The sequence below is a fragment of the Lolium perenne genome, chromosome 2 (assembly GCF_019359855.2).
Source record: "Lolium perenne isolate Kyuss_39 chromosome 2, Kyuss_2.0, whole genome shotgun sequence".
Taxonomy (NCBI): Eukaryota; Viridiplantae; Streptophyta; class Magnoliopsida; order Poales; family Poaceae; genus Lolium; species Lolium perenne.
In genome coordinates this window covers 155562025-155580388 of record NC_067245.2, presented here as the reverse complement: position 1 = coordinate 155580388, position 18364 = coordinate 155562025, and the positions used below count along the sequence as shown (strand labels likewise).

The 18364-nt window shown below is 40.4% G+C and overlaps 1 protein-coding gene across 1 annotated transcript; it reads left to right on the top strand.

The window, feature by feature from the left end:
• The first annotated feature begins 7690 nt into the window (after positions 1-7690).
• Positions 7691-18287, top strand: LOC127322027 (MMS19 nucleotide excision repair protein homolog). The gene is made up of 21 exons (XM_051350973.1): positions 7691-8001; positions 8436-8498; positions 8599-8653; positions 9153-9250; positions 10851-11009; positions 11107-11166; positions 11996-12184; positions 12308-12361; positions 12546-12632; positions 12738-13470; positions 13852-14225; positions 14308-14381; positions 14643-14745; positions 14866-15725; positions 16452-16527; positions 16612-16723; positions 16951-17027; positions 17121-17201; positions 17529-17608; positions 17680-17759; positions 17877-18287. Exons 1-20 carry the CDS (start codon positions 7924-7926, stop codon positions 17696-17698), a joined length of 3432 nt encoding a protein of 1143 aa, XP_051206933.1. The 5' UTR covers positions 7691-7923; the 3' UTR covers positions 17699-17759; positions 17877-18287.
• The last annotated feature ends 77 nt before the right edge of the window (positions 18288-18364 follow it).

Here is an 18364-nt window from a genome sequence, read left to right as displayed (position 1 = left end):
CCTATGAATTATACTCTTGTTATTGAACCATTTGATTGTTGGGGATTTGACTTCATGGGTCCTTTCCCTTCTTCAGAAGGTAACACTCATATACTTGTCGCTGTTGATTATGTTACTAAATGGGTGGAAGCCATACCCACAAAAAGTGCTGATGGTGAGACCTCTTTAAAAATGCTTTTAGATGTTATTTTTCCTAGGTTAGGAGTACCTAGATATCTTATGACTGATGGAGGTTCTCATTTTATTCATGGTGGTTTTAGAAAAACTCTTGCTAAATATGGTATTAATCATAGCTAAATATGGTATTAATCATAGAATTGCTTCAGCTTATCATCCTCAAACTAGTGGGCAAGTATAATTATCAAATAGAGAAATTAAATCTATCTTGCAAAAGACTGTTAATAAATCTAGGAAAATTGGGGTAGTAAGTTGAAGGAAGCATTGTGGGCTTATAGAACTGCTTATAAAATCCTATGGGTATGTCTCCTTATAAAATGGTTTATGGAAAAGCTTGTCATTTACCTTTAGAACTAGAGCACAAAGCTTATTGGGCTGTAAGAGAACTTAATAAAGATTTTAAACTTGCCGGTAAGAAAATGTTGCTACAATTGAGTTCCTTAGATGAGTGGAGAAGTGAAGCTTATGAAAATGCTAGACTTTTTAAGGAGAAAGTTAAGAAATGACATGATAGAAGAATTATCAAAAGAGAATTTAATATTGGAGATAAAGTCCTATTGTATCGGTCTCGTCTTAGATTTTTTGCAGGGAAATTACTCTCAAAATGGGAAGGACCATATGTCATTGTGGAGGTGTATCGTTCAGGGGCAATAAAAATTGCTTCGCTGAAAGGTGATGCTACACAAGTGGTGAATGGACAAAGACTCAAACATTATATTTCTGGAGATTCTTATAATGAAGATGTTGATGTTATTCAAGTGGTGACTCCGGAAACTTTCATCAAAGATCAAATTGATAGTTCTGCAGAGTTCGACTTCGAATAGGTAACAATTTTGGTAGTAAAAAGTCCGCGTTCAACTTTCCGAATAATATTTTTGCTATTATTAGAAAATATGAAAAATTACGAGATCGAATCAGAGCGGAGGAGACGCACGAGGGCGCGTCCCCACGTGGTGGCGCGGGCCCCACCCTGACCGCGCCGCCATATGGGGATGGCTCCTCGGAGTCCCTCTCCCACTCGAGTTCAATCTGGTACTTTCCTTTTGTCGTGAAACTTTTTGTTATATAATCCCCCGGATCCCCTGAGGTCCGTATATCGTCTTCTCGTCGTGTTTTGTTTCGAGCTGTTTTCTGCTAGATATTGTTTTCAGATCTAGATCCGCCATGGTCTCAAACAACAACAAGGGCAAGGAACCTTTGGAGGAAGATATTCAAGACCCCGAGTTGAAAGAAGAAGTCGAGAGTGAAGATGAAGGAGAAGTGGAGGAAGACCCGCGTGTATACCCATGCGCCACCGTCGCAAGTATCGGGGTGGTGGCAAATCCGCTCAACTTCAAGAGAGGCGCATGAATAAGCACCGGAGGAAAAGTCCCACGTCGCTTCCTAGCTCCAAGGACATCTCCTCCAGGCATGAATAACCCCTTCCACACTCTAATTCATAAGAGTCAAATTGAAAGGATTCCTAAGGCAGAATTGCCTAGTAGTTGGGATATGGATCGTTCTAACAATGCAGGAAGGATGAGACCTGAAGCTGAGGAGTGGGGAAACAACTCTAAAAGTTGGGACTCACCGTCTGACATACTTCTTAACCGCGTCGAGCACAACTCGGAGCTGATCCGCAACCTCACCTACGAGATTGATGAGCTAAAGGAGCTTGTTAAGAAGCTTATCAAGGATTCATCATCACCACCGAAGGAGTAATTCATCATTGGTATTGGCACCCCCTTGGTTTGTTCCAAGCTTGGGGGGAGTGCCGCGGTATTGCATCATCACTATCTTTTACCTTTTTACTATCAAGTAGTGTCATATCATGAGTAGGGAAGTTATCATATAAGATGGTTGCAGTGTGGAAGTATCACTTGGTGTGAGTTATCGTTATGGAATATTAATGAGAAGTTTTATCATTTACGTTTTGCACACCTTATTTTAGTTTTCAATTTCTGTTATATGATTGATCTTGTTGTTAGTATTGGTATCACTTTGGGAGCATCAAGTAAATCTATTTGGCTTTCGTAAACTTAGCATTGGTCAACAACAACAATACTTTGAAGCTTAAGTAGAAAAGAGGGAAGTACATGTAGATATATTATTTCATTATCTTTCTTTCTTGTTAGCTAATGAGCTTAGTATTCTAAAGTTAAAATTGTTTGTGCTTACAAGGAAGATGCATGATTGTTTCTATCACATGTATATTTGTTTGTTTCCCTCAACTCTTATGCTTGCTAACCAACCTTGCTAGCCAAAGACCTGTACTGAGAGGGAATGCTTCTCGTGCATCCAAAACCTTAAACCAAACCCATGCCATGTGTGTCCACCATAACTACCTACTATGTGGTATTTTGCGCCACTCCAAGTAAATATTTCATGTGCTACCTTTAAATAGTTCAAAAGTTATTATCTCTTATTTGTGTCAATGTTTTATAGCTCATGAGGAAGTATGTGGTGTTTTATCTTTCAATCTTGTTGGGCAGACTTTCACCAATGGACTAGTGGCATATACATCCGCTTATCCAATAATTTTGCAAAAAGAGATGGCAACGGGTTGCCCAGCCCCAATTAATAACTTTCATTAATAATTCTCTTCACATGTTTTGACCTGATTTATCAGTAAGCAACTTAGTTTTGCAATAGACACTCCTCCATGGTATGTGAAATGTTGGAAGGCACCCGAGGATTCGGTTAGCCATGGCTTGCGAAAGCAAAGGTTGGGAGGAGTGTCATCCATAAATAAAACTAAAGTACATGTGTAAACAAAAGAGCAGAGGGATGATCTACCTTGCTGGTAGGGATAACGTCCTTCATGGGAGCCGCTCTTTGAAAGTCTGTTTGACAAGGAGGTTAGAGTGCCCACTACCATTCGTTGACAACAACAAACACCTCTCAAAACTTTATTTTTATGCTCTCTTTATGATTTCAAAACTTGAAAAGCTCTAGCACATGATTTAATCCCTGCTTCCCTCTGCGAAGGGCCTATCTTTTACTTTATGTTGAGTCAGTAAACCTATTTCCCTCTATCTCAAGCAAGCAATTGAGTTGTTGTGATCCAACCATTTATATTGTGATCTATTTAATTATGTCTTTTATTCTTCCTTGTTTAGTACAAATTTTATCTGAATGAATATGACTTTGAAGGTTATCAATGATTATGAGGAGATTGTTATGATTGAGCATGTAAGATCTGCCATATAAGCTCTAATATAAAGGCTCTGCTCGAAAGATAAGTACAATCTGTTAATTGTTCTTTGACCAAGAACGAAGTTTTCCATCACCAATTATGATATCCTACGCACCTTTATTTGTGATTTCCCTTTACTTGTCTCAAGTTGAGTTATATGAGGAAGTTGTTTACTAGAATGTCTTGTGTGAATTAATAAATGTGATGCTTCTTGTCCGTATTTTATTTATCGACTCTTCACTCCATAAACATGTGGTCTTGTTTACTGAGTTCAGTTTCGCTTGGGGACAAGCGAGGTCTAAGCTTGGGGGGAGTTGATACGTCCATTTTGCATCACTATTTTATATAATAATTTACTGTTATTCATTGCTATATTTCATATTTAGAGATGATACTTATGTTATTTCACCTATTTTGCATGTTTCATGATTATTGGAGAATTACTCACCGGAGTCAGAATTCTGCTGGAAAAAGCACCGTCAGGATACAATATTTCTGAAGATCAACAATTGACGGAAAATATACAGAAGCTCCTATTTTTCCAGATGACAGAGCCAGCCAAAAGGGGAGGCTGAGGAGGGCCGCCATGGGCCCTCCCCATAGGCCGACGCGGCCACCAGGGCTGGCGCGCCGCCACGTGGGGAGGGGGCCCACGACCCCCTCAGCCATCGCCCTTCCGCGTACTTCATCTACGAGAAACCCTAAGGTGCGACAGAACATCGAGGATAGCCACCGCCGCCTCCTCGAGGCGGAAAACACCAGAGAGAAAAGAGCTCTCCGGCAGACAGAAATCTGCCGGGGAAATTCCCTCCCGGAGGGGGCAAATCGTCGCCATCGTCACCGTCATCGAGCTGGACTTCATTGGGATCATCATCATCATCATCTCCACCACCGACACCATCATCTCCACCGCTGCACCTCGTCTCCGCTGTAACATCTTGGGTCGAATCTTGAGTATTTCATAGGGGAAACTCTCCCGCTGTTAATTACTCCTTGTTATTGATGTTATTGATGTTATTGAGTGAAACTATTGAATCAAGGTTTATGTTCAGATTGTTATTCGTCATCATATCACCTCTGATCATGTTCCATATGATGTCTTGTGAGTAGTTCGTTTAGTTCTTGAGGACATGGGTGAAGTCTAAATGTTAGTAGTGAACTATGTTGAGTAATATTTAATGGTTTGATATTTAAGTTGTGGTGTTATTCTTCTAGTGGTGTCATGTGAACGTCGACTACATGATACTTCACCTTTATGGGCCTAGGTGAATGTATCTTGTATTCGTTTGCTAATTGTGGGGTTGCCGGAGTGACAGCAACCTGAACCCCCGTTGGTATATTGATGCATGAGGGATAGCAGGATCTCAGAGTTTAAGGCTGTGGTTAGATTTATCTTAATTACTTTCTTGCATTTGCGGATGCTTGCAAGGGGTTTAATCACAAGTATGTATTAGTCCTAGGAAGGGCGGTGCATTAGCATAGGTTCACCCACACAACACTTATCAAAACAATGAAGATTAATCAACTATATGAAGCGAAAGCACTAGACTAAATTCCCGTGTGTCCTCAAGAACGTTTGGTCATCATAAGTAAACAAACCGGCTTGTCCTTTGTGCTAAAAAGGATTGGACCACTTGCTGCAATTATTATTCCTGCATTTTACTTACTTGTATTTTATTTACCTGCTATATCAAAACCTCCTGGAAACTTGTCTGTGAGTATTTACAGTGAATCCTTCATCGAAACTGCTTGTCAACACCTTCTGCTCCTCGTTGGGTTCGACACTCTTATTTATCGAAAGTACTACGATACACCCCCTATACTTGTGGGTCATCACCAAGTGTGAGCTTTATACAGATCACGAGAGCCTCAAATACTTCTTCACTCAGAAGGAATTGAATGTGAGATAGAAGAGATGGCTCGAACTGATCAAAGATTATGACTTGACCATCAACTATACACCAGAGAAGGCTAATGTGGTAGCCGATGCCTTAAGTCGAAAGAGTACCAGAGGAGTTGAACAAGAGTTACCAATGGAGTTGAAGTAGGAAATAAGCCAAGCATAGATACAACTTTGGGAGAAAGAACCTCATGAGGCACTATCAACAGTACAAGTAGCGGAAGAAATGAACACGAACCTCAAAAATGAGATCATAATGGGTTAGTTGGAAGATCCATTCATCATGGAAGAAATAAGAAGGATTAATGAAGGAAAACCATCAGAGTTTAACCTAGGCGAGTCTGGATCCCTATGGTTTCAAAAGAGAATTTGTGTTGCGGACATCGCTAGAATCGAGGAAGTAATCCTGAAAGAAGCTCATGAAACACCATATTCAATTCATCCTGGAAGTACCAAGATGTACATGGATCTAAAGGAATTGTTTTGGTGGAACAACATGAAGAGGGAAATTGCTCAGTATGTGGCAGAATGTCATACATGTCAAAGAGTGAAGGCAGAACACCAAAGTCCCGCAGGACCATTACAACCTTTATCAATTCCAGAATAGAAGTGGGAAGAAATAGGTATGGATTTTATCACCGGACTACCCATGACAAATAAAAAGAAGGATATGATATGGGTAATCGTTGACCGGTTGACAAAGAGTGTGCATTTTCTATCCGTGAATCAGAAGGATATAGGTGAAAAGCTTATAGATCTCTATATCAAAGAGATTGTGAGTAAACACGGAGTTCCCAAGAAGATAGTGTCAGATCGAGGATCTGTGTTCACATTTGCTTTCTGGAAACAACTACATGAAGCTTTAGGATCCAAGTTGGACTACAACACCGCTTATCATCCTCAAACGGGAGGACAAACCGAGAGAATAGACCAGATACTAGAGGACATGCCTAGGGCTTGTGTCTTAGATTTTGGAGGATTGTGTGAAGAACACTTACCTTTACAGAGTTTTCCTACAACAATAGCTATCAAGGCAGCATCAAGAAGAACACTTACCTTTAACAGAGTTTTCCTATAATAATGCGATAATCTGTTGCTTGCAACTTAATACTGGAAGGGGTTCAGACGATAACCGTAAGGTGGATTATTAGTCATAGATGCAGTTGGATTACGGTCTATGTATTATGTTGTAATGTCCAAACGAATCTCATAGTAATCATCTTGTCATGTATGGTCTTTATTCTGTCAATTGCCCAGCTGTAATTTATTCACCCAACATGTTATTTATCTTTATGGAGAGACACCTCTAGTGAACTGATACAATCATCATGTTGTTTACTTACTGCAAGCATTGTTCTCTTTTAGTTTCAATGCAAACAAACATTATCTTTTCACACTATATGGTTAATCCATTGTTTTTAGCAAAACCGGTGAGATTGACAACCTCACTGTAAGTTAGGGTAAAGTATTTTGGTTGTGTTTGTGTGCATGTTCCACGTTGTTGCTAACGCCGGTAGTGCGCCCTGCCACAAGTCAGCTAGCAACACCTTCAGAAGTCACGCTTTTCTCATACTGGTCGATTAAACCTTGGTTTCTTAGAGCATCTCCAACAGGCGCTCTATCCCGCGCTGTAAAATACAGCTTGGGGCAAAAGCGCTATGTCGTGCACTATATCTACCGCGCCGGAAAGAGCGCGCTGTATCCGTCGCGCGCAGAAACAGGTATAGATTTTTACAGCTCCAAGGTTTAGAGCTTCTGCTGGAGGTGAATATGCCCTCACGCACAAAACATGGATAGAGCGCGCTGTAAAGCGCTTTTACAGCGCCAAGATTTAGCGCGCCTGTTGGAGATGCTCTTACTGAGGGAAAACTTGCTACTGTACTCATCATACCTTCCTCTTGGGGTTCCCCAACGGTATGCAATCTGCGCTCACCACCTGCTTGCTCTTCTTGGGAACACTCTTGGGCGCCTTGGTGACGGGCCATTGACCACGGGCCGCTGATGTTCCCCAACCTCTTCCTCTTCGGCTTGCCCGCGCCCGTAATCATTTGCGCGATGGATCTGTGGCTGAGGAACCATAGCCAAATCTAGATGCGGGACTTGGCCGTTGAGGCGGCACGACCATACCAATGGCAGACATTAGCTTGCTGAGGTCCATGGGACCGGGTTCGGTGAGCGGCGGTGCCCGAGAGCGAGTTGGGCGGGAGATCGAAGGCGGCGATGGCGCAGATCTGAGATACTTATTTTAGAAACAAGGGAGTATGTGTAAAGATGAAGATAAATCAGGTTCCTTTTTGGCAAAAAAGTTATTTGCAGGATGTCCTTCTTTCTTTTTGCGAGGAAAGAGAAGCTCCCACCGGATCCATGTAAAACTCCCACGTTGGACGGCCCTGATGTTTCCAACGGGGCACGCACGGCACGTGTTCACCTTGTGCTAGAAGAAAGAGGGGAAAACACCCACCCGGCGCCGCCTCATCCTCCGGCCTCCGCCCTAGCCCACCTCGCCGCCGACTTTCCGCGCTGTCACTGCCGCCCGCCGGCCGCCGCTCCTCCATCGCCCCACCTAGCCTAGCGTCTTCAGAAACCCGCCCCTCTCCCTTTGTCCACTACCTCCAACCACTAGCAAAACCCTAAACCCTGCGGGACCCAAGCCTCGTAGCTGGCGGCGGCAATGGCCAAGGTCCCTGCCGGCCACTGGGTCCCCTACGTTGAAGCCTTCGTCGACGTATCCCGCTCACCCGCCGACCACGTACGGCCTCCCCTCCCCATCTCTCCCTTGCTCTTCTCTCTCCCGACTGGGTTCTCAAATCTGAATGCTTGCTGTCTTGCTTTGGGGGTACATTTTAAGCTCTATTTTTTTCCCTTGTAGTACCATTCGCTTGAAATTTACGTAGGATGAGCTCGCTTAGCCATTGATTGACGGGGGAAAAGTTGGTCTTAGGCACTGTGTATATAAATGCTCATAGGAGAACTGCTAGTAGCACCTAAGCCTTACATAAGCTTCAGTGTTACAGAGGCTTATAGATTTTGTTTAATTCTACTACCACAATTTGGTACAAACTGCTGCTTGGTTAACACACAGGGTGTATGTTGCCACTGGTTAGCTTAGCATGCTTCATGGACGCTCTCCTCTGTTGTTCTAATCTATCGTGGATGTTAATGTTGTTATGTGTATGTGCACAGTCTGCAAGTGTGGTCGCTCTTGCGGCCTTGGTGAACAAGGACAAGCTCACGCTCTTCGATTTGGTATGCTCTGCTCTCTCAGAGATTGTCTTTTACCGTGCTTCAGGATTTGGCCAAGGAGGGTAGCTCTTTATGCATCCTGTTGTTGGTCATGTCGTTTCAGGTTTCTAAGATGGACATGTATTTGACTACCACAGACCACATTGTTAGATCAAGAGGTTTCTTTTTCCCCTCTTTGCATTTTTTTTCCAGTACTTTTTTAACAAGATTTGCAAAGCAAGTAAAAGCTAAAACTATATTATCCATGCCAACTTTTAAGGTGCTATAGTCTGTAGCTGTCTGCATTGTTTGCACGGTTCCGCAAGATGCATAAGTCAAGCTCTCTTTCTCCACTGATTATTATTGAGGATTACTGCTGCTAAAAAATTAAACTCCTACTGTACAATATGGATACACACCTGCATATGTGTACACACTGGTAGCCAGGAGAAAGTGAAAAAGGGATAGCTCGTGACACTTAATTGGATGTGGATTAACGCTTGCAGTTTTTTAAAATGTTAACCTTCTCCAACCATTTTTTGTTGTTGTATGACCTGCAAACTTCTCTCTCTTGGCATTTCTTTCTGATAGATTCAAAGTCAGCGTCATAAGCTCCTGTTGGGACATGCATAATGCCATGCTGTTTGTTAAGGATCTGCTTTTATTTGTTTTATGCAGGAATCATGCTTCTGGGGGAAATCATGTCTCAGATTTCCTTAAAATGGTTAGATGTCAATGCCATCACAACATTGTCAGACTTTTTTATATCAAGACTGGTAAGTTTCACTATGTGCATCGTGCTTATTTCTACTTCTTCATTATTTTAATTTGGAAGCACATACTCAGTTTCTTCAACGCTAGTCCGATGAGTTCTCCTTTTGCACCTGAACTAAATTAGCAGTTGTTACCTACTGGTCTTGTGTTCTTATTTTGACATGTAGTGAGATAAAAAAAACCTTGGGTAATGACATCAATCTAGGGAAGTTAATGCCTGTAGTCACGTAGTCTTATCATTGTTCTTACACTGCAGACTTTGTGCAAATTAAATAGGCCATTATATAGAAACCCTAGAAATCAACCAAACACGGAGACCAGCACAAACATCGCCAGGGCTCAATGACCAGGAGCACATAGAACACATGATCGAATGCGATGACTAGATCACATGTGGAAGCAAGAAGGGAACTTGCAGAACTCACCAAAAAGGGTTTACCTGAGACCGTGCATTACCCCCGATGAGGATTCAGAAGCAACGAAAACGAACCGGACACCTCGAACCTCACAGGGGCGCACACATAGGTGCGCATGCTACTTGCGATTCCTTGAAGAAGGAGAAAACACTTGGCGACACCGACCTCAAACTGAATGATTGGCCCAGCTGAACAGACGTACGTACCTAGCTAGGTTTCTCTCTGTCTCTTGTCCGGTTGGATGGATCGTAAGTTTGGTTCTGTTGAAATTCGATAGGAACGTTCTATCCATTCTTTCCGCAGATGATGCTAGACTGACCTTGCCACACTCTAGAATGCATAAACTAGTGATTTAATATTCACAGTAATCACATCTTTGACTCCAGGGCTTCTTTTGTAGCATTGCTAAGCTCCCTGTTACACGATGATTGAATATGGGTAGTTACTAGGTTTCTGAGTTATGAGTTTTTTTATCAACTTACATGTAACAGAACTATTACATTTTGTTAATACACCGTTGTATATAAGAGTGAACCCAGCTCGTCATTGCTGTTAAGACAGGAGAAATGGTCAGTGAACTGGTTTTGACACAAGCAAGACTTTGTGAGGCTGTTTGGTTCAATTCTAAAATTTGGCTTGCCAATGTTTGGACAGCCCAAATAATCTAATATCTATATAGCTATCTTTTGGTTGCAAACCAAATCTCAACCGGTTACAGCCCAAGTACATCATCGTTGTACCTAGCAGGCCATGGAGTATTGTGGTAACTCCTTCTATTCGACATCTCTAAACAAGTGTTGACTACACAATTCAAGCTGCAAATAAGCACTTTACCTACGCTTTTCATTTAACTAAAGAAGAAAACAGTCCTAGGTGTCTGAGTTTAGGCCTAGATTAGATTACCCCTAAATTGGACCTAAGTGATGTTTTCTAAAGAATGCTCTCTCCTCGCAGAGAAGTGCACTAGAATGTTAATGTGACCTTTTAATTTGAATCCTACGACCTGTATCACAAAGTTTTTGACTCAAGAACATATTCAGTGAAGCAAATTGTTCCGCTGAAGATGCATACCTCCTATAAACTGAACTTTGGTTTAGCTTCATGCATTTTTTTGGTGATCTTACCCACTATGATGGCCAACTGGCCACCCTTTATTTACTACTCATGCATCTTTTTGGCATACCAGTCAGATTGGCAAGCATTACGGGGAGCACTTGTTGGATGCTTGGCTTTATTGCAAAGAGAACCATCTGTTGGTACTATTATGATTGCTGATGTCAAAAGACTAGTCGAGTCTTTGATAGACTATATTCCAGTACAGTCACTTGCAGCTGCTGACCGCAAGGTTGATTTGAATCTTTAGTGCAAATATGCTTACATAAGGTTATCTTTATCTATCTAATATCTATTGATACCTTTTCATAACTCTATTTTCTCTCCAGCTGTGCTTTCAAATTATTTGCTGTGTACTTGATCACTACCCAGAAGCTGTCAAGACAATGGTATGTTGCATACTCAATATCTGGACTATGGATCTTGCATCATCTCAAAACCATCTTAGTTGCTATTGCAATGTTACGCTATATGTAAATGCTAACACCAAATCTCCAATTCACTATATTTGTCCTGGCACATATATCTTGGAGGCCCCAAAGTTAAGTAATGTTCATTCAATCATACTCCCTCCATCCCAAATTAATTAACGCAACTTAGGAGTATATGGCTGCGCCAATTAATTTAGGCTGGAGGGAGTACCATACTTGCTCCTATCAGGTAGAGCAGTAGTATGTCTATCTAATAGGTGTAACATGGTCCAATGCCATCAATTAATACTTCAAATTTGTGCCTCTGAGGTTTGTGAAACGGCGGGATTAATTGTTGTAATGTCATGATTATTCCTCCTTGATATGTTTGCATCCCCTAATGTGGCAAGAAAATAGAATAAGACTAGTTTCTTTATCGAACACTGAGCACTGTTGACCAAATCTTGCGTGTTGTTGTTATAATGCTTGGAATAAAATATTAAAATGTGACGATCCTCCAATATTAGAAGAACAAAACAGCAGGGTAATTAAGTGAGCGTAGAGATAGTGTTGATACTTAATAGTGGTAGTTTGGAGTACCATGGGAATGGATTTTCCTCCAGTAACTTTGAACGAAGTATTTGGTCAAAAGTGCCAAATATTCTCACCCTCATCAGAGTGGAGGAACCTTCATTTCCGAGTCTCTGACGCGGAGGCTTGTTTTATATTTCTGTCTGTTTATTCTCACCCTCTCGTTGATTTATTCTATGATGAATACATACCAACACAAGTTTATTGGTATGTCTAGGATGATGAACTGCTAATGTGGATCTGTCAATCAATTGATGAAGAAAAAGACCCAGAATGCTTGAAGCTTTCCTTTCATTTGGTTGAAGTTGTCATGAAGCTTTTTTCAGACCCATCTGGTTTGGCATCCCAATTTGCAAGTGATCTCTTTGAGCTTCTGAGCAAATATTTTCCTGTCTACTTCACACACGTATGTAAACTATTGTGACTTTCAAGATATCTTTGCGTGTTTTGTCATTCTGTAACTTGGTAGTTCTTGTCATTCCTTTCTCCAATATGGCATCGTGATTATTGACATCACGTATATATGCAGGGAGCGGGCGATAATGTAGGTCTCACGAGGGATGAACTTTCCAGGGCATTGATGGTATGAACTTGGCATTTTTGTTTGATCTTTTGGGCTAAAGATGTGTCTTGGCATTACAGATTATTTGTTGAATGCAGCTATTGGAGTTATCTTCTACTAAATTAGTTTGCCATGCTTGTAAATTATAGAAGCCTTCCTGTTATTTTACTTTTATGTCTAATATAACCTGTTTAAATCTTTGCAGCATGCCTTCTGCGCAAGTCCTTATTTTGAACCCTTTGCCATTCCATTGCTTCTCGATAAACTTTCTTCCTCTCTTCCATTAGCAAAGGTCAGGACCTAACTTACCTTATTGTTTCCAGTTCATCAATTTAACAAAGCGGACACCATCTCTTTGAATTTCTGCTAAAAAAATCCACTCTGCTATTATCTACAGCTTGATTCCTTAAAATATCTGGACAATTGCATTCGCTGCTATGGAGCTGATAGAATGGTTTCACACACATCAGCTATATGGTTTAAGTTAAAAGAAGTGATTTTTAGCCTTTCTTCAGATCAACTCTTATCGACAGGGTCACCTAAAGATGCAGAGAAGATTAAGAATCAAATAGTATCAGAAGCTAAAAATTGCTTGAAGACTGCTGTTACGTGTATACATTCTGCAGATAGAGATATATTCATCAATTTGATCTTGTTGGATGAGGATATTGTGAATAACATTCATTCTGTAACAACCGAAGAAAAGTCTATTTGTAGGTCATCAGATGACCTGAATCAATTACAATCCCTTGGAAGTGTGATTTCTATCATTGCTGAATCATCTACATATTTCTGCACTAGAGTTTTTCAAGCGCATTTCACACGCTTGGTGGATATTTTGGGAAGCTCAGCCAGTTTTAAATCTCAGCACTTAAACATTTGCAATGGATCATCTTCTGCGGCTATTAATTATGGAGCTCTCTATTTATCTGTTCAAATGCTTTCATCCTGTCGAGAAGTGGCTGTGGCATCTCGAGGAGACTTCCCTCCTGTTAAATCAGCAAATGAGTCCTGGTGGCTTATCTTAGAGGAAAAACTGGATCCGTTCATCCATCTTCTTGGAAAATTATTGTCAATTGATTCTCAGCCTATCCAGTCAGCAGTCACACAAAAATATGTTTCATGTGCTGGTATGTTGAGGTCCTTAAGTATGACTTGCAACATGCCACATTTTGTAAGACAACATGCACCTATAAGATGTTCTCACATTTATCCAATTTCTCTAATCCATGCTTGTCCTCAAATAACCTTCAAAATTCATGCATCTAGTTTGCTAGGGCAGTGCTGTTTCACTCTACATGTAGTTTCTCATTAGCCCTTTGCCATTTCTAGAGATTCTATTATGTATGGTATTTACCTTGTACATCAAGGTTGTGTTTTACTTCTGAAAAAATGATTAATGAACTCTTAATTTTCCCTTTTCTCTTGGTTAATTTCAGTGATTCTATAGAGTCAATGAAGATCAGGCTATATATATGCTAATATGTTTGTTTCTTGTAAACTGTTTGCAGTGAAGGGGTTACTGATACTTGCAACATTCCCAGAACACTGTTCACTTCTACTGGCAAATGCTTATGAGTATATTCTGCTGATGCTCACCTCAGTAGTTGCAAGAAAGTATGAAAAAATACATTTGTGGAGATTGTCGTTGGAAACATTGACTAGCATTGGTAAATTTACTGTGGAGTCCCGTGCTTCTAAAAAAGAAATGATTTACAACAGTATTGTTGTTGACAAGATTATTCCTTTGGCTAAATCTTGTGATACGTCGATGCCTCTGAACCTAAGACTTGAAGCATGTTTTGAAATTGGTACCACTGGTGTGAGCTATATGTTAAGGGTCGCTAGATCACTTGAAGAAGCTGTCATCACCAATATTTCTCAGGCCTGTATCAAATGTCTGGCTGTCTTCTTATTCAATATAATTTGCATTTTATAGCTGAACAAAGATTCTATGGATCCTGCAGGTTAACGAGGGAATGGAATGTGCGGAATATGTAGCCCATTTGATCGATTGTTACTCTAGTCAGCTCCTTCCATGGTATGCCAACCTTGCCTTGCAATAATGCATTTCTGTATCAAGAAACATGGATTGCGATAAGCCTGTAATCTTGAAACATCTTGCTCAGATTATCCAAACCTAGAACAGTAAAATATGTTGCAGATACTTGACCAATTAGATAGCTGCAGCATGTTACTGATGGCATGCTCGATACCTGTGCCCTGCACTAATTACAAGCCTTTTGTCAGGATGTATCAAAATTATCATATCTTCCCTCAGTAACCACCTCCATTGTGGCAGGTTATTTACCTCTGGTGGTGTCAACGAACTTGCTTTGAGCTTTGCTATGCGTCTCTGGGATGAGATTAGGAACGTGGCTACTTTAGACAGGATTAGATCGCAGGTGAAGCTCTATCAAAATGAATATTTATGCTAATTAATTAATTTGGTACTTAGATGTCTCTGGTATAATTATGTATAAGTATTTAATGTGTACTCATGGCACACTCCTTTTCTCTCTCAGGGTCTTCTTGACTCACTAATGATGGGAATGAAGTTCTTAGTTGGAGTCTGCACAGAGGAACAACAGTCATTGATTGTTCAGAAAGCGTGCAGCATAATATCATCGATGCTGTCACTCCCAGTGAAGTCAATGATGCACGACCTTTCATCTGTAGAGGAGTTAGTTCCTGCACACTCTATTCAAGATACAGCTCTTGTGTGTTTGCTTTCATCAGTTATAGTTGGTCTTCGTCCTCAAACACATGTACCAGATATGATCATGCTGATTAACCTTTTTTCGGTCTTTCTACTGAATGGACAAATACCAGCTGCTCACGCATTAGCTTCTATTTTCAATAAATATCTACACAATTCAGAGTTCTCAGATGAGAATAAGCTGGATAAAATGCTTGATGTTATTCTTGGGAGATGTTTCTCAATTGTATTAGCCAGCAGCACTTTGAAGATGTCTCATTCTTCTGCTGCCACTTCAGATGATGCTAATTGCTCAGGCATGTCTGCAAGCATATGTTTGAGGACTGATATCTTGTGTGGTTTGGCTTGGATTGGGAAAGGGTTGCTTATGAGAGGAGATGAAAAGGTGAAGGACATTTCGATGTTTCTTCTTAAGTGCCTGGTCTTGAATCAGATTTCGGTGGGCATTCCACCCCACCAGGAAGAACACAGTGACAATGTTTCATTGAATGCTTCCCTTGCAACATCTGCAGCTGATGCATTCCATGTGATGATGAGTGACTCAGAAGTCTGCCTAAATAAAAAGTTTCATGCAAGAATAAAGCTGTTATATAAGCAGCGTTTTTTCTCAATACTTATGCCAATTTTTCTCTCTAAAATTAAGGAGACCCCTGCGATGACAACAAAGTAGGTATCAACATTCCTCTCTTTGTTTCTATCCCGTATAATTTGAACACTTGCTTTTATAGTAACATGTTTCTGTTACTTTGTCTTGCTACTGTATGCGGCAGTAGTATCCCACTTTTTTTCATGTTTTTCTGCTTACTATTTTTTCTTTAAGTTTGGTCATACATGGATAAATATGTTGTCATTTCACTTGGAATAATTGAAACCTTTTTGATCCTTATGTTCGTTTATTTCTAAACTTCTGATTCATTCGGCGTGAAATCCCCAAGGGTTTTGCGTACTCTTGCATACCTTTGCCCCCATTGTGTGTGGAAAGAAGCAATGTGATGACATCGTTTCTGATATAAAGATGGAACTGTAACATAACTTTGGTGATAACAACCCAAAATGAATTGAACTGGCATCATTTGAAGTTAGGAATCCTTTATGCTATGCGTGCCTCTCATGTGAGTCGAATGCTGTTATTTTATAACCTCAGGACCACATAACATCACTTTCTTCACTTAGTTATTAGTTATGTATTATGCTTTTCCTCATGAATTTATTTCGTCGCGAGCTTGTATATGAGAAGAAATTTACTTTCATTAAAATTTATTGCTATTCATAGGTGATGGTCTTACTATTATGCAGTGTGAGTTTTATTAAATTAACAGTTCCTGTATCATTTTGTGCCTTCACTGTTGTCAAATATCTTGAAGAGACTGAAAATAAATTCATGCACTGCAGATTGGTATTATATCGAGCATTTGGGCATATTATTTCCAATGCTCCGGTATCAGCAGTTATAACAGAAGCCCATCAGGTTTACTACTTGTCAATTAGAGCATGCACAGCCTTTGTCGGATCAGAGCATACTAATTGGCCTATTGTTTCATTTTCTTTGCAGATTTTGCTCCTAATAGTTGATATCTTAGCTAAATTGAGTGTGGATATTCAGGATAAAGATCTAGTGTATAGTTTGTTGCTTGTCTTATCTGGAATGTTGATGGATGACAAAGGTGATAACATTTACTTTACTTTGTTATTTCTGTAAGTTCCTATTTATTAGGCATTAATGCAACAATTGTGTTTAGTGTGCACTTATGGATACAACCGTCAGAGTTCCGACTTCATTTTCTTTTATTTATTATGCAAACTTGACTGTGATGTATGCTGTGTTCTGACACTGAGCTCCTAATGTTACTTCTTTGATTTAGTCGCTAACTAATCATCTTATTCTTTGCAGGCAAAGAATGTGTTCTGGAAAATATCCACATTATTGTCGGTGTTCTTACACAACTTGTTTCCTATCCTCACACGATGGTACATTAGAGTTATTTATAATTTTATGTCCACTTTCACTCGTTCCATTTGTAAGATTAGCATGTTAAACAAGCTTTTCTTTTTCTTATGTAGGTTGTTCGGGAGACAGCGTTGCAATGTTTTGTTGCCATGTCTAGCTTTCCCCATTCAAAAGTCTATCGCATGCGGCCACAGGTCAGTTTCTATTTATGCAGATGGTTAAATGTATGCATCTACGATGATCCTGGAGTAACCATAGGTTGATAATTATTTGAACTATTATTAAACTATGTTTGTTATTATCCATGGATAACGATCCCCTTAGCGGAGTCAACGAAGCATCATGCTTCAGCTGCACACTTGAGCACAGAAATACATGACATGACAGATATATCTATCTTATGACAAAGTTCATGTTATTAGGAAGTGATGGTGTCTTAATATCCCTAATTGTTTGAAATAAGAAAACACCCTTCTGAAAGAAGAAAAAGGACTCAGAGCAGAATGGTACAATTCATGCAGGTCCTACGAGCAGCAATCAAGGCACTTGATGATAAGAAAAGGGCCGTCCGCCAAGAGGCTGTTCGATGTCGACAAACATGGTATGAAAACTATATCCTACTTGGAGTCGGCAACCTTGCCTTATGGGCTCTTTCCTCTTATTTTCCTGTAGGCAATCGTCATTTGCTTAGGGGAGCCTTCTCTTGCAACTACATCGTAGTCTGGGAACTCACTGGACATATCATGTTGGTGGTAAGTATTGAGGTACATATAGGTGTGTCATGCTTACATCGTTTGGTTGTATCATCTCTATCATCACGTAAAACCTTGTAAATTATACTGAGCTGTCAATTCAATGCACGTACACAGGCTGTGCCAGAGAGTAAAGTGATAGGACTGTGGCTTATTCTGTCTTTGATATCCTTTCGGATTTTATGTCAAGTTCTGGATGGAGCGGAGTTTTCAAGATGAAATCCAAGGAACCACTGAAGAGTCGCGAATGTCTGGGCATTGAGAATCGATGGAACTATATTGCTTATCTATGTACCTATTATTTGAAGTCTCCGTTCATGAGCAAAATGTGATTTGGCTCATCAAGGATACATTTAGTTGCTGACCAAACCGTTTATGGGATAGGGCCATCTCCATTATGCACGTTTTTGGTATTAGATGATGTGGATGGAACCAGCCAAAAGGTAGGAATGTATCTCGAAGATACCTGACCAACCCATCCCTGAAATTAATAGTACTGAATGGTTTGCCTGTGTTTCTACTTTCTAACCGTTGATAATCTCTTGTCGCCAATCCCTGCAAAATCCTCTGTTGCCATCTACTCTTGGCTTCTGCTGGGAACCTTT

Excerpts from the sequence above, each read along its gene's own strand:
- LOC127322027 (XM_051350973.1), top strand. The coding sequence starts at position 7,924 with ATGGCCAAGGTCCCTGCCGGCCACTGGGTCCCCTACGTTGAAGCCTTC. Across the intron at positions 11,010-11,106 it reads TTGCAGCTGCTGACCGCAAG|CTGTGCTTTCAAATTATTTG; the intron begins GTTGATTTGAAT and ends TTTTCTCTCCAG. Across the intron at positions 14,746-14,865 it reads TAGACAGGATTAGATCGCAG|GGTCTTCTTGACTCACTAAT; the intron begins GTGAAGCTCTAT and ends TTTCTCTCTCAG.